This window comes from Oryx dammah, unplaced genomic scaffold (assembly GCF_014754425.2).
Source record: "Oryx dammah isolate SB20612 unplaced genomic scaffold, SCBI_Odam_1.1 HiC_scaffold_4, whole genome shotgun sequence".
NCBI lineage: Eukaryota > Metazoa > Chordata > Mammalia > Artiodactyla > Bovidae > Oryx > Oryx dammah.
This window is the reverse complement of record NW_024070188.1, coordinates 6,079,439-6,095,739: the sequence shown is the minus strand read 5'-3', so window position 1 is coordinate 6,095,739 and position 16,301 is coordinate 6,079,439. Positions and strand designations below refer to the sequence as shown.

The window sequence follows — 16,301 nt, the reverse complement described above, 5'->3', positions numbered from 1 at the left end:
AGTGTAGATATCAGTGTCAAGAACATGTCTGTCAGAGATGCTTGCCATGGCGTTGTTGCTCCTGAGAGCAAAAATAACCCATCGATGGAAGCAGCTAACTTCACAGCTGAAGTGATTATCCTGAGCCAACCAAGCCAAGTCAGCCGTTCACCTGTTCTGGATTGTCCACAGCTAACATAGCTTGCAGGATTGTTGAACTGAAGACGATGATGGTCACTGTTCTGGGAAGAATCTTCTGAAAGATAGCCCCAAATTCTTGAAAGGTGTTGATGATGCCTGCCACTGTTGATAAAGTTCCGGGCAAGCCACCTGTGTGTTGAAAACTCCTCTGACTATCCTTTGGGTCGTTTTGGTATTTGTGAATGAGACAAATTCACTATGGTGCCATCAAAGCAGCAGACAAGAAGGCAGCTAGAGCTGGCGAGGTCACAGTGTGTGCCCAAAACGCTCAGAAGGCTAACTGAAGATCATCGCTGATACCTGGCACCCCAGTCTTCATCAGTGGTGGAAGAACTGTCACAGGACTGTTTTGTCTTGATCAGTCATTTAGCAAAGAACAATTAATGATAGCAATGATAACAAAACCTTGAAGGAAAGGAGAACCTTTTGTGGACCATCTGTTTTTCTCTGTGTGGCAATTTTAAATTACTTTTTAAAGCAGTACTTTTTAATGGAAACAACTTGACCAGAAATCTGTCACAGAATTTTGAGATCCTTGTAAAACAATAAGGGGGGGTGGGGTGGGAAAAGTGAGGATATAATTATAGGTTCAAGGCAGTGAGGATATAAAGAGGTGCAAAACTATTTTCTGTTAGCACTTTAAAGATAATGTTCCTTTTTTATTGTATGATTTATTGCATGATGTATATATAAGTCTGATGTCAGTCTCTTTTTTGGAGGTAATTTTTAGTATTTTCCATTTATTTTTTATGTTCTTTAGTTGGGTTTCTTTTTCAGGTGTAAATTCTTGAGTTTGTTGAGTTTTTTCATGTCTGTGACTCTGTTGGACTTTAATTTATTTTGATTATTCTTAGTTGTTTTCTCTGCTGCAGAAGAATTTGCCCACATTTGCTTCTCACATTTGCCTGCAGCAGGAGAGAGAGAGCCAGTTACCTTGGTATCCAAGCCTTGTAGTGACCAGTTAGCTTTGTGATCACTGTTTTGTTTCCTAGTTTGCCTCTGCCTGTCACTTATGCCTCACAGTCTGAGGTCCTCTTTCCTTTATCTGTTTTATAGCTTTAATGTGGATACAAGAGAGTTCAATATTAGACTTACTCTGTTTTTATGAATCCTTAATCAGAAAAGGTTTTTATAACCTATCAATCAGCAAGTGAATTTCAGCCTATCACTAACCTGTGTTTTAGCTTAATGTTAAAATATTTGAGCTGGTATTATAGTCTGCTGCTGCTGCTGCGTCGCTTCAGTTATGTCCGACTCTGGGCAACTCCACGGACAACAGCCCACCAGGTTCCTCTGTCCATGGGATTCTACTTATGTGATAATCTTAAACATGAATGAGAAAAAAATGTCACTTTTAAAAAGCATTTTCTTTAAGCAGACTGTAAATAAATTGAATTTACTTTTTTCCAGAATCATGCTCATGAACATTTCCTGGATCTTGGAGAATCCAAAAAGCAGCAGGCAAATCAACACAATTACCGCACGAGATCTGCATTAGAAGAGACTCCTAGACCTTCAGAAGAGATAGAAAATGGCACAAGTTCTTCAGATGTGAGAGCTCAGCACATTCATAAATTTCTGTTTTCATTTTGACTTGTTTTTTTAAATATAACCTGTATACTTTGCATCCATTGATATATTTGTAGATGTAGCTCAAACATGGTATGTCTAGATCTTAACATGACAGTGATAGCTGAAGACCAGAGTGTGTGTTCAAGGCATGGCGTAGTTATTCATAACCTCAGGTCCACAAAACAAGTGCATCTGAATTAATTACTCCCATTATGAGGACTCTGAAGTTCAAAGATGTTTAGGTTACACATTTACCTAACTATTAAATGGTAGCGTAAGGAATTAAACTTTTTACTCCAAAACCAAGCTTTTTAATACCATAAAGCTCTAGTCTGTATAATACAACTGATGAATAGACAGTCAACAGTTTTGGTTACTTTATAATCTCTGTACCAATTTAGAGCTTTCTCAATGTAGATTTTAAAATACTCCTTATGTATAAGTATTTTCATAAATATCATTGTCCCCACAAAATTACATATTCTTTCAGCAAAGGCAGTCCATTTGCCTTTACAAATCAAGCTTACTTAGACATACAACTGTCTTTCTTCTCCTGCCCCACTCTCCTTATTACTGTTCACTCACAGTTAAGTCAAAGACTGATCTGAAGTGTTGACAGCTATACGTTTTTGAAGTCATGTTTGCTTTTGCAGTGGCAGGCATGTGTGGGGATTCTCCACATATATTCTCTATGGACAGGGTTATATTAGCTCAAACTGAGAGTATTCTAACCATGATTCAAAAGTCTCCGCTGGCTTTAGGTCCTAGTATAGCCAGAACAAAATGATATTTTTAATCTGGCAAAAAGAGAAAACATATTCTTTATACAAACTTGACATTTAACAACCTAGATATACCACGAAACATAAAATATGTGTGTGCTAGTTTTTTGCCATATAAAGTGTTTCTTTATTTTTGAAAGATTTATAGTATTCTCTTAAAGTTCCTATAAAATTTTTAAAATACAAATCAACTAAAACTGTATTTCCAGGTACAGCTGTTAATAAGAAAATTACAAATTTTTTCATTTGTCTTCAAAACTAATTTGTTTTTACCTTAAGTTTGTAGAGGAGAACAGTGAACAGAATATCACCTTTGGCACAATATATCATTTAAAAAGGAAACAGTGTTAGATTTTTTAGTTCAAATATTTTGTAATTCCATATAGTACCTTTTTGTATTTAGAATATAGAAATATGTTTCTGTTCTCCCTCTTTAAAGAAGTAATATACTAAAGGTGGGAATAATTAGATAATTTGTTTAGCTTCTTTTCAGTTAGTAAGCAGAGATTATTTGCTAAATAAAATTTGCTTTTAGATTTTGATCTTCACATATTTGATTGATTTTCAGAGCTCTGTGGAAGTTATGCAATTACAGTCTTCATTTTTTTAAGACATGATAATGGGAAAATTTTTCTCCCCAAAATATAATATTTGATTAGTAAAAGAATACGTTTCATTATCCTCATGAAAAATTATCTGAATACACCCAGCAGTTAATAACACTGAACTGTTCTTGTTAGAGTGGGTTTAAGCTTTGAAGTAAAATGACCTGAGTTCAAAGTAGGCTTTGTTGCTTATTAATTGTACTGCCTTGGATACATTTCTTAGCCTGTTGAAGTTTGTTTCTTTTATATAAAAACCTATTTCCCTAGACTCAGTATTATACTTGCTGGTTAATAGAGAACCAAAGATTTCAATATGTTAAAATAATGAGATAATTTTTTTTAATGGTAGGATAGTGTAAATAGAATAAAATAATGAAATATATTTCAGAAATCACTTATAACTGGGGGAAAAGGATCTGTTTCCTCTCACCAGTCCCTGTTTTGTCTAGATCAAATGGGATGATATATACAGAGTGCTTAGAACAGTTTCTGATCTATAGTAAAATCTTAATTAATATAAATTACTATTTTTATTGAAGCAAGATTTTGTGACCACAAAACAATTTTTATAAAGAAAATGGCTTCAGAGGTAGTAGCGTGTGTTGACCAGTGAATATTTGCTAAAGAGAAACAGAGTGTTTGGGTAGTTTTTAATCTTCCTTATGTGTAATAAAATAATACCTGAATTGGAATTTTCTTTTTTACTTGATAAAGCTATTTTAATATTAATTATAATAAATAAAACCTAAAAGTTCCTAAATTTAAGTTTCATATCACCCAATCTAGAAGTTGTGTTTTGAGGCTTTAAAAAGTTAATCCATCCAAGAGATTGCTCTGAATCCATTGTTAATAAGTATTTATCTTTGAGACTTGTATTTTACAACTAATTTAAATCAGATTTTCATGAGATATCCTAATATGATTCATACTACTAGATATCACTGATATTTTCTATTAATATAGTCATATAGAATGTTATTCTGTAAAACTACACAATAAAATATATATCCCACTATCTCTTAGGAAGGTGAAGTTGTTGCTGTCAGTGGTGGAACGTCTGAAGAAGAAGAGAGAGCTTGGCACAGTGATGGCAGTTCTAGGTAATTTAATGAATTTTTTTCCCCCCACAAGTACTATAAATTCTTTAGAAAGGTAAAGATTCTTTTCTACCAGAAACATAGTTCATAGTCCCTTTGGGTTTAAAATTGTAACTAGATCTATGAAATGATGGCTTTTAACTTTTTCCCTCAGTTAATACTTTATCTTCTGAATGCTGTTATTATTTGTAATACTGAACCACAAACTAATTTCATTACTGGTTTTGAGAAATACTTAAGCAATAAATTATGAAAGTAATGAGATTTTATAGAATTAACTATCTTTTATAAGGGAATTTGTTAAATGCTAGTAGTATTTTCTTCTGGCAATGAGAATAAGCTTTCCCTTTTTCCTGTTTTTCCCACCCCATTTGATCATGTAAGCAAGGATTCCTTCAGCCCCATTAACTGATGATTCATATTATTACAGAGCTTAATGGCCTTGTCTGACATTGTGAGGTCTTAGTAACAAGAAGGAGTAGAGCCTTTGGGAATGGTAATTATGTTTAGCCCTTGATACTTATTCCTTGACAGCATTAGTTCTTAAAATTCCAAAGAAACCAGGAGGCTATGTGTAAAAATTCTTCATCTCTTATTATCACGGACATTGTCACAGGACATATTATCCTGTTTCCACCGTAGTTGCTCCCAGTAATGATATGCAAGTGTTCATCATTATGTCTGGTAGTTTCCTATATTTAAAACAAAACAGCAGAAGAAAAACCCGCTTTCTTTTGGTTTAGCAATGGAAATAGAGTATAGTTCTGTTTTGGAACACCTCAGGTTTTACTCCAGACCACCAAAATGTATATTGCAGTAAAGCAAGTCACATGAATTTTTGTTTTCCTAGTGCATATAAAAATTGCATTTTCACTGTGCAGTGAGGTGTGCAGTAGTGTTATCTCTAAAAAAAACTCTACATTTAAAAACATCATTAATTTAAAAACAGTGCTATAGGGAAAGTGGCACCAATAGACTTGCTTGATGCTGGGTTGCCACAAACCTTGAATTTGTAAAGAAGAAAAGAAAGAAGAAAAACCACAGTATCTACAAAGCACAGTAAAGCAAGTTATGCTTGTATCTCAGACCATGCAACAGCATAGAGGTTCTTATTTTGAAAAAACAGTGTTCACTTCAGCTGTTGGAGAAACTATTGTAAAGAGCATAGGCCTCTGGAATTTGTAGTTCTGTGCTGGCAGCAGCAGGTTTTCTGTAAGAGCTGAGTGTTCCATCGCGTAGCAACAGTGAGCAGTTTGGCAAGTGCCAAGTACAGTGATCATGGCTGAGGTCAGTGTAAATAAATGCTTGTAAGTTCAGTATGGCCAGTTGGATAGCTGTTTGCCCTGCAGATATATTCCCAAATATCCAGAACAGTGTCTGAAAATGTTTTTTTATGTAACTTTAAAATTTAAAGTTTTAAGATGAAGTCATGAAAATCATACTAGAAAACACCTTAATTATTTGACTTTTACCTACAGTGACTATTCTTAGGGAGATAACAGGTAAATTGCCCATAAAAAAAGACACTTGGGCCAGAGGGACGAGGTAGTAGAATAAAACTCCAGAAAAATATGACTTTAGCCTTGTCAGCGATATTTTTAGATAAGTGAGGATATACATCAGTAAGTCTAGGCAACCTGATAATTGATTTTAACATAGTACAATTTAGATTCCATTAAGGCAATTATGTTTATAAAACTAAAAAGTCAAGTACTAAATATTCTCATGTTCTAAAAACAGAAGACAACTTAATTGGATTCTTTATTTTGCAGCATCAGTTTAGTAAAGCTTAGATCTGTTAAGAGTTTCCAGCAAGATACAACCAGCGGCAAACATGATTGATAGTGATAACATAAGATACTAAGGCCTGCATTTTTCTGAATCTTACTATGCTTTGAAGTGTAATATATACCTTGAGTGTATGTAGATGCTTAGTAAAGTTTGCAGGCATGATCTGCCCACTGGATAGAATCCTCTGACCCTTCCAGGTTGATATCTAGCCACGATGACGCCACCGGTGCTCTACCATGGGAGTTCGCATGTCAAGAGTGCCCACCTACCCTCACCAAGGGAGTCCTTATGCTTCTTCCTCAACGTTGATGCCTCCTATGCTATCTAGAGCTCTTGTTACTGGAATTGAGGAAATTGACCATCTCTCTGCTCCTTACCTTTGTGACCCCACAATATTTTGAACACATGTAACACTCAAATCTATATTTTTGTTAAAATTATAAATGGTATTTAAATTCATTGTTTAATTAGAACTACTTTAATTAGGCCTCATTTATCCCCCAAAATTTTGGAGATAGTAACTTAAGCTTGCAGACTTGTAAGAAACTATTTAGAAGATGAGTTAAGAGTTAGGAAGTATTTTTAGTTCATTTAGTATGTACTATTCTGTCATAGTCTGTTAGTCACTCAGTCGTGTCCGACTCTTTGCGACCCCATTGACTGTAGTTCGCCAGGCTCCTCTGTCCAAGAATTCTCCAGGCAAGAATACTGGAGTGGGTTGCCATTTCCTCTTCCAGGGGATCTTCCCAACCCAGGGATTGAACCCTGGTCCTCCTGCATTGCAGGCAGATTCTTTACCATCTGAGCCACCAGGGAAGCCTGTAACTTTTTATTATGATCGTTCTTTACACGTGCATACAGCAGAGTCTTAACGTGTCTTGTTCTGTGTATTTTTTAAATCCCTCTTCCCTTTTAGTGACTACTCCAGTGATTATTCTGACTGGACAGCAGATGCTGGAATTAATCTGCAACCACCAAAGAAAATTCCTAAGCATAAAACCAAGAAAGCAGAAAGCAGTTCAGATGAAGAAGAAGAATCTGAAAAACAGAAGCAAAAACAGATTAAAAAGGATAGGAAAAAAATAAATGAAGAAAAGGATGGACCAGTATCACCAAAGAAAAAGAAGCCCAAAGAAAGAAAACAAAAGGTTGAGTTATATACTTATATATATAATATATATATATTTCTTTCTATATAATTACATAAATAGATATTAAACATTATATACATATATGTTTTCTGTGAAAACAGACTACACATTTTAAAAGTGCAGTGGATAAACATAAATATTGTTTAGGTTTACCAGCTAAGTAGTCATAGAAAAAACATGGAGTTACACAGTAGTAAAATAAAGCAAATAGAGATGTGTTTAGTTTTCCTCAATTTTTAAAATGTTTATTTTGTGAGAGTATTTACTTGTAGCATTATCATATTGTTATATATTGAGCATTTGATCTTATGAGCAGAGTTTTCTTGAGACTCCAGTAGAATTTGTTTATGTAAAAAAAATAATGCTACAAAACATATTTTATTAGCCTTTAATTGCCTTTGTCTTTCAACCATCCTTACAAACTATCACTGCTGAAAATACTACTGTGGTAACAAGCCTTCATTAATTTACAGAACTTGGGAGTCATCATTAGTCCTTAGGGCAGTAGTATTGGTTTGATAACTACATCTTTAGTCTGCAGATTATTTGAGACAGATCAAAGAAAAGGGATAAAGGTTATGGGAATAAGATTTATTAGTTCTTATGGAGTCAGAATATTTTAAAAACAGGAACTGTTTAACTTTTGCTCTAAAGGAAATGAAATACAAGGGACATATTGTCTATTCCCCAAAAGACTGTAAGTTGGAAGCACATTTGGTGAAACAAACAGAAGGTTTTTTTAAAAGCCAATGCCATTTTTAGAATTAAATGGAAGATGTTATCTGTAGAATTAAATACTAGGGAGACTATAGGATGTTTATCTTTAGAGAGCTTTGAAAAATTTCAAGACTGCATCTGTCCTAAGTGTTTATTTTATCTGCATCAGTTGAGCTTTTGTTTGTTTCAGCTCTATAATTGTGGATTATGGATTACTTTAATTTGGGTTCCGTAGCCTCCTTTGTCACCTCCTTTGCCTTTGTCTGGAGAATATTTACCAAAGAGAATGCCATACATTAGCCACAGTATTCTCTTCTTCCTTGCCTGTGATGGTAAATGTAGGCTGACCCATTATTTTACATGATAGACAGATAAAGCTGATTAAGCCATGTATCTGGCAAAAGAGGTAAACATTTTTTTTTTTCCATCTCAAGACAGTTTTGGAAACTTTGGAGGTTTGCAGTGTAACGTCCCATAATTCTTTTGTCCTAAGAATGCGGTTTACTTCACCTGGTCCCCTTTTATTTGATAATTATCCACAAACTAATACCTCAGGCTGCTTCTTACATGCCACGTTTGGATCCATTGTTACTATTTGGCATATTTTAATTTCACTCTTTTGCTTAAAGTATTACCCCTAATTTGCCACTAATATGTTTGATACATGTTTCAAATAGTTTAAGGTTAGGATATTACAGTTTACTCCCTATAATTTGGATTTTGTTTACATGGTTTGTTTTCAGCCTATCAGTGCATCTGACAGTAGATAGAATTGCTCTTATTCCTTAGTCATCTTATCTCGGTAAATACAGTAAGATTTCCTTTCTTCTGCATAGAGTTGTAAATCTGAAAAATAACTGAGACATCATTAGTTGATGCTTATTGCATCTGTGAAAAAGTAAAATATCTTCCATATGGTTAATTGTTTGAATCAATAGAAGGAAAAAAAAAAAAAGAAACCTTGTTAGGCACATGCTTATTAAAATAGAATTCTCCTGAGATACAGTACAGTTATCCCAGATAGTATCTGACATATATCCCTTACGTTGTTTAGGAGCTCTGGAAATCAGAGCAATGAATTTTCATCTAGTGCCTGCAATACAGTCAATGAAAAGAAGTGTAAGACATAGTACTTACTCCAGAAACAATGTGTGACCAAGTAGTTTGAATTCCCTCTCCCCAAAACAGGATAAATATCACATGATGTAATACATTTAATTGGCAAAGTAATTTTACAGATAATAACTCGGAAACCAAAGGGAGACATCGTAGAGTTTCAGATAAGCCTTCCAGAAGAGGTCAGATTTTAGGTGGGTCTAGAAGAATTGCCATGGATAGAAAGAAAATAGATTAATTACCTTTATCTCCAAAATTAAATCTCAGTTCATGAGGCTGGAAATTTTAGAGAACTATCGATGTGTTTTATCCCATAAATGGTTATTAGTACTGAAAGAAATCTAACCCAAACTTCAAGGATCCCCAAGATCTGAGTAAGATTTATTATCATAATGATTCTTGGCTATGCCATAGTCCTACAGTTATAAATATGATTACTTCTATTTAATACCCAATTTACCTGGCTTCATGTAAGAGCTGTTAGCTGTCCCACTCTGGGAAGAAATACTTGAGTAATGTAACTAGTAGTTTATATTGAAGCTGGAGTTAGTAATTTTTAGCCTTTTCCTGCCTTTTTTTTGTTTTACCTAGGTCAAAGGAAGCCTTTTTCAAATACTTTAATTGAGCACCTCATTATATATAAGACTAATACACTAATCTGTGGATCTCAGTACCTGGGATGGATTCATCTCATGTATAGTAAATGCCAGAGTCCTTTATCCCTCCGTTCTTCTTCACAGAACGCTCCTAATATGTTTTAACAGAGAAATACAAAGGTGGTTAATAGGAAGAAGAGTTCATAGGAAAATGAATACTGAGTAACAGCTGAAGGAACCTGCTGCAAGTCGTACCCTCTGATACCCCGTTATGACCGTGTTTCTTTTTATGAATTTTCATTACCTCATGGTGGTAACTACCTTATAATTGCCCTTTTTTAAGCAAACATAAGAGAATAAAATTTAGAAGTCTTAGTTTACAAACACTGAACCAAAACATTTTTAATCAGCGGCATGGTGTTTCTCTACTTATATGTTAGGTTTCAGCTCTTAGAAAATTCATTTTTCCAGAGTCTGAGGTAAGTTTCCATTGTAGGTGACCAGAAGTTTTAAACTTTTCTTAAGGCCTATTCAGAAAGTTAAGAAGTAAGAGACCTGGCTTGAGAGCATTCTGTTTGAAAAAAAATTTTTTTTTAGAAGCTTACATATGAAATGGCTAGGAAATATTCTTGGGCTATGTGCAAGTATAATGTCCAGCCCATAAAAGTTAACCTTCTGTATCCTGGCACTGCTCAGCCCATGTAAGAATATCTTTCTTCTTAGCAACATGCTATGACTAGGGTTTTTTAAAGAAAAACCTCGAATATGTATTGGTTTGTTACATGGTATGTTTATAAAACTGAGAGAATGTTTAGAGGAAAGGCAACTACACAGAGCTTCTGTTTTGTTGTTTATGGGAATATCTCATCACCTATTTTTGTTTTGAATATTGTCTGTGGAGCTTTGGTTGATGTAGTACTTTTTTATGGAGTGAGTTGGTGAGATTGAATGTAACTCTTTTGCCACTACTGCCATCTTCCCAGAATAAGGTTTTTTACTAAAGAACATACATTTTTATACAAAGATCCCTTGCCCCTTTTGTGTTTTTAACTACCTGGGCAGACTGATAGATGAATGCTTTCATGATAATATTATTTGATATTGTTTTACACTCTTAGAGATTGGCTGTGGGAGAACTAACGGAAAACGGTTTGACGTTAGAAGAATGGCTACCTTCAACATGGATTACAGACACTCTTCCCCGAAGATGTCCATTTGTGCCACAGATGGGTGATGAGGTATTTTTTAACTTCTAAAAAATATCCTTTGTTTCATTCAAATAACTTTAAATACTTTTTACAGCTCTTGAAACAGAATTCTAGAGAATTGTAGCAGTTTTATGAAGTATTTCATATCTCATTTTATGTTTCGTAGCTCTGTATGGAAAAAAGGAAAATTAAGAGGAAAGATTTAATAAAGTTTTTTATGGCTACTATGAAAATTGCAATAGCAAATTAAATATTGTAAGAGAATAGAGGTTTATTGGCATTTTAAAAACTAGTATGTATTTTTAAATTTAATAAGAGGATGTTGTGGCCAGTTTTCTTTTCCCTAAAATAAAATATATTGTAAAGGAAAAGCAAAATTTAGCATTTGTTTATTTTTAATTGAAGGGTACTTATGTGTTTTATTTTTATTTTTTTATTTCATAAAAGTATTTTATCAATGTTTAAATAACTATAATGTTCATAATATGTTTCTTAGAGCTTTAAAAAATGTTATCTTCCAATTATTTAATTTTTTAAGAAAATATGATTAGTCATCATTTTGGACTATGTTTTTGTGAATGGGAAATGAAAATATAAGATACTAGACCAAAGTTTTCCACTCAGGAGTACATCATGTCTCCTTGTTTTTTGTGTAAATGTTAAGAGGCAGGGTTATCTGGTATTCAGTAGGTTCACAGTGAAAAGTTAGGATAAACTTGGATAGCATTTTTCAACAAGCTCAGCTGTTTTAGTTGTGGGAAGAACACTTGGTATCAGAGTGCTATATTCACATACCAGTTCTAGTGGTAGTCAGGAGTCACTTAAATTTGACCTCGATAAGTGAGAATAAATATATGCCTTGCTCTCTTCATAAATATAAAATATATATGAAAATATATTTTAAAATAGATTTTTCGTTTTAAAGTTCCCTGCCTTTGTATAAACTCCTTGCTACAAAATAGGTAAACAATAAACTGAACATGACCCCAAGTTACAACATACATTATACAACATAAAATAAAGTGGTGAGACCAAAAAGCCAAAAAATAACTGCTCATCCTTAACCTTTTAATGTTATTTAGAACACTTCGGGTATTATTAAGTGATAGTAGGACAGCTCAAGGAAAAGGAGGAAGGATAAAATCAAAATAATAGAATTTCTTTTCGTTTACAGGACATTAAATTCTCCACAGTTTTAGCTGATACTGTGCATCTTGGGTTAAAGGAAACACATGCAAGTTTTAAAATTGTGACATTATTTACTTTTTAGGTTTATTATTTCCGACAAGGACATGAAGCATATGTTGAAATGGCCCGGAAGAATAAAATTTATAGTATAAATCCCAAAAAACAACCATGGCATAAAATGGAACTGCGGGTATGTTGTTTATGATTTAAAGCCCCCCAAGATGCGATTATAGAGAAAAGTGTATTTAATGTTATTTTCACTATAAGAAACTGTATCATGAAAATAGCTTTTTCTTTTAATTGAAATAATTCAAAGGCGTAGATTTTTAAAGAAACTTAAGATTGATTTATATATATTCTAATAGTTTATAAGTTGCCTTATAAACTATTCGTTATATATATTCTGAGAGTTTATAAGTTGCCTTAATATGAGAACTGGACAACATTAACATATTAAGGCACACTTCATCTTTGTAAATTGGAAGTATTTCTAGATTTATCAGCAATAGTTCAAAATTATTTCTCAGTCTTTGGAGCTGTATTAGAGAATTCTTATTTCAATAAGGTTTTCTTTCTTTTTTTTAATTGATACATAGTTTGCATACCATCAGAGTGCACCAATCTTAAGTACACAGATCAGTGGGGTTTTATACATACATACAAAATAGTCACCTAGTGTTTAACAGATTATTTTGTGAATATGGTTTCTTATTTTCTGTATCTTCTTCAGGAACAAGAACTGATGAAAATAGTTGGCATAAAGTATGAAGTGGGATTGCCTACCCTTTGCTGCCTTAAACTTGCTTTTCTAGATCCTGATACTGGTAAACTGACTGGTGGATCATTTACAATGAAGTAAGGACTGTTGAAAGAGGCAGTAGTTTCTTAATATTGTAGATTGTTTTTCAAGATTCAGGTACATTTGAATGTATTTTAGATATCTGTAATTATGTGACCTGATCAATTTGTTTCTGTTTTAATAGGTACCATGATATGCCTGATGTTATAGATTTCCTGGTCTTGAGACAACAATTTGATGATGCAAAATATAGGCGGTGGAATATAGGTGCGTTATTTATTTGAAAGTTGTAATGATTGTTTTATCTAATAAGTGATTTATATTTTTCATAATTTAGATAATCAGATAAATACTGCCATTTGTGGCAATGTCAATAGGAAAGTAAGATATTGTATCAGGAATTTGGGGTATTTTTTTGTTTGCTTGTCTGTTTTAAAGAATGATAATACTTTTAAACTAGATGATGCTGAAATCTGAACACTTTTTCTCATATTTCGTAACTATGTATAAGATTGTTTATAGCTATTCCTTTTGTTAGTACATGTACTGAAATAAATTTTTATCCAAAAGAAGTAATGACAGAATTCAAACTAGAAACAAAAGAAGTCTTCCATTGAAAATGTTTAATTGGACTGGGACTAAAACTAAACTGACGTTTTTCTTTTATTGGGTATCTCTGTTAAAACTAATATTGTAACCAAGACTCAAAAAAACTTTAGAAAACCTTAAAAGTCTCCAGGCATTTAAGGTACTTTAATTTCTGTACAGATGGTTATGCTATTTACTAGAGTATTTAAGAATTTCTAAAGGACCACTCGAGTAGAATATCGTGCCTATATGCTATATTTTGCTTTGAGAAAGCACCTCAGTTGATAACAGCATTTCATTCCTCCTCTAGTACCATTAGAAGGGATTAGTGTGGTGATTCGTTTATTGTTTGGTCTTGGTAAATACAGAGATTTACGTGTGTGCTATAGCGAAAGTCACTTAGTTGTGTCTTACTCTGTACAACCCTATGAACTGTACAGTCCTTGGAATTCTCCAGTCCAGAATACTGGAGTGGGTAGCCTTGCCCTTCTCCAGAGGATCTTCCCAACCCAGTGATCGACCCAGGTTTCCTGCATTGCAGTCAGATTCTTTAGCAGCTGAGCCACAAGGGAAGCCCAGGAATATTGGAGTGGGTATACCTGTGTGGTATAAAAAGAAAAATTATGGAAATGTAGTCATTAAAAACAGGGATGTGGAAGCTGTAGAAAAAAATTTACATCCCATGTACCATTTCTCTGAAAGCTTTGAAAGATGTATTCCATCAAATTTTGTTATTCAGTCGCTCAGTTGTGTCTGACTCTTTGTAACCCCATGGACTGCAGCATGCCAGGTTTCCCTGTCCTCCACCATCTCCTGGAGCTTGCTTAAACTCATGTCCATTGAGTCGGTGATGCCATCCAACCATCTCATCCTCTGTCGTCCCCTTCTCCTCCTGCCCTCAGTCTTTCCCAGCATCAGGGTCTTTTCAAATGAGTCAACTCTTTGCATCAGGTGGCCAAAGTATTGGAGTTTCAGCTTCAGCATCAGTCCTTTCAATGAACACCCAGGACTCATCTCCTTTAGGATGGACTGGTTGGATCTCCTTGCTGTCCAAGGGACTCTCAAGAGTCTTCTCCAACATCACAGTTCAAAAGCATAAATTTTTTGGCATTCAGCCCTCTTTATGGTCGAACCCTCACATCCATACATGACTACTCAAAGAACCGTATGTTTGACTAGACAAACCTTTGTTGGTAAAGTAATGTCTCTGCTTTTTAATACACTATCTGGGTTTGTCATAGCTTTTCTTCCAAGGAGCAGGCATCTTTTAAATTTCATGGCTGCAGTCACCATCTGCAGAGATTTTGTTTGGAACCCAAGAAAATAAAGTCTCACTGTTCTATTGTTTCTGCATCTATTTGCCACAAAGTGATAGGACCTGTTGACATGACCTTAGTTTTTGAATGTTGAGTTTTAAGCCAGCTTTTTCACTTTCCTCTTTCACCTTCATCAAGAGGCTCTTTAGTTCCTCTTTGCTTTCTGTCTTAAGAGTGCTGTCATCTGCATATCTGAGGTTATTGATGTTTCTCCTAGCAGTCTTGATTACAGCTTGTGTTTCATCTAGCCTAGCATTCCACATGATGTACTCTGCTTATAAATTAAATAAGCAGGGTGACAATATACATCCTTGACCTACTCCTTTTCCAATTTTGAACCAGTCCATTGCCATGTTCGGTTTTTCTATCAAATAAGGAAATAATAAAGACTAGGAATCTCAGTAAGAGACAGGAAATTCAGGACAGGAAAGCGCCAAAAGAAATTCCCAAGTAGTAGTCAGCAGAAGTCTCAGAATACTACCTGGCAAGTCTGTAAACCAGTCTAGAAGACACTGTCCTCTTAGACTGAAATCTTCAGGAGAAAAAGTAAAATCGATTAATTGTCTAACGTGTTTGACTTGGAGTTTATTGTCATTATTGTGGGAAATTATCTATTGAAGACTGTTTTATAGTTTGAGCTGTTAGAGAATATGGGGAAATTATTCATAAAATTCAGAGAAAATGAAGTGATTATACAGATTTTTGCAATAAAGGAATTGTGTGCTATTTGACTCATTAGTGAACAATATTTATACAGTATAGTCATGACAGAGGACAACTGAAAATGGATTAAACAAAATGCACATAGCCTTTATATACAGTTATATGGAGAGAGGCCAATACTTAATGTCTGAACTTGATGAGTAAAGGAATAACTATATACTCACTTAGAAAACTGTAAGTAAATTCAAGAAGAAAGAGTTAAAAGTTATTGGTTTTGGATGTAAGCCTTTGGTACATGTGATTTTTAAAATTATTTACATGTGTTGATAAGATTAATTTCATCTCTTTTAACAGTTTTATTTATTTTTGGCGGTGGTGCATCTTTGTTGTGGAGAGCGGGCTTACTCGCTGGTTGCGATACACAGGCTTCTCGTTGCAGTGGCTTCTCTGACTGCAGAGCACAGGCTCTGTGTCATGTGGGCTCAGAGGCTGCAGCTCCTGGGCTCTGGAGCACATGCTCAATAGCTGTGGTGCTCAGACAGGCTTAGTTGCTTTGTGCCATATGGGATCTTCCTCGATTGGGAATCGAACCCCTGTCTCCTGCATTGGCAGGCGGATTCTTTACCACTGATCCACCAGGGAAGTTTTCTCATCTCTGATTTTTAAGGACATGCATCTGCCGATAAGTTGGCAGAACAAATATTACCGGTTAGGATCCAGGAATATTCCAGAAATGTACTGACAACATAAGTAAGGAAATAATGGCAAACATTGGCCATATTGAAGAGATATTTCAAATGGATGTACATCAGAATGTTCTCATTTGGATCTTATAATTTTAAATGTGTAAATTACTGTTAATGTTTCTTCTCAAGTTGGTACTAGCTAATCTTCTATTTCTGAAGATGTTTTTACCAACTGCCATTTAAAAT

The 16,301-nt window shown here is 34.3% G+C and overlaps 1 protein-coding gene across 1 annotated transcript in view; it reads left to right on the top strand.

The window, feature by feature from the left end:
* The window catches only part of LOC120862909 (pleckstrin homology domain interacting protein), a 124,433-nt gene that overhangs the window by 79,775 nt on the left and 28,357 nt on the right, over positions 1 to 16,301 (top strand). Inside the window, exons 20-26 of the mRNA XM_040239072.1 lie at positions 1,591 to 1,731; positions 4,163 to 4,239; positions 6,944 to 7,175; positions 10,726 to 10,845; positions 12,086 to 12,193; positions 12,734 to 12,858; positions 12,987 to 13,069. Of these exons, the coding sequence (XP_040095006.1) occupies positions 1,591 to 1,731; positions 4,163 to 4,239; positions 6,944 to 7,175; positions 10,726 to 10,845; positions 12,086 to 12,193; positions 12,734 to 12,858; positions 12,987 to 13,069 (886 nt within the window). The remainder of the gene's footprint in view (positions 1 to 1,590; positions 1,732 to 4,162; positions 4,240 to 6,943; positions 7,176 to 10,725; positions 10,846 to 12,085; positions 12,194 to 12,733; positions 12,859 to 12,986; positions 13,070 to 16,301) is intronic.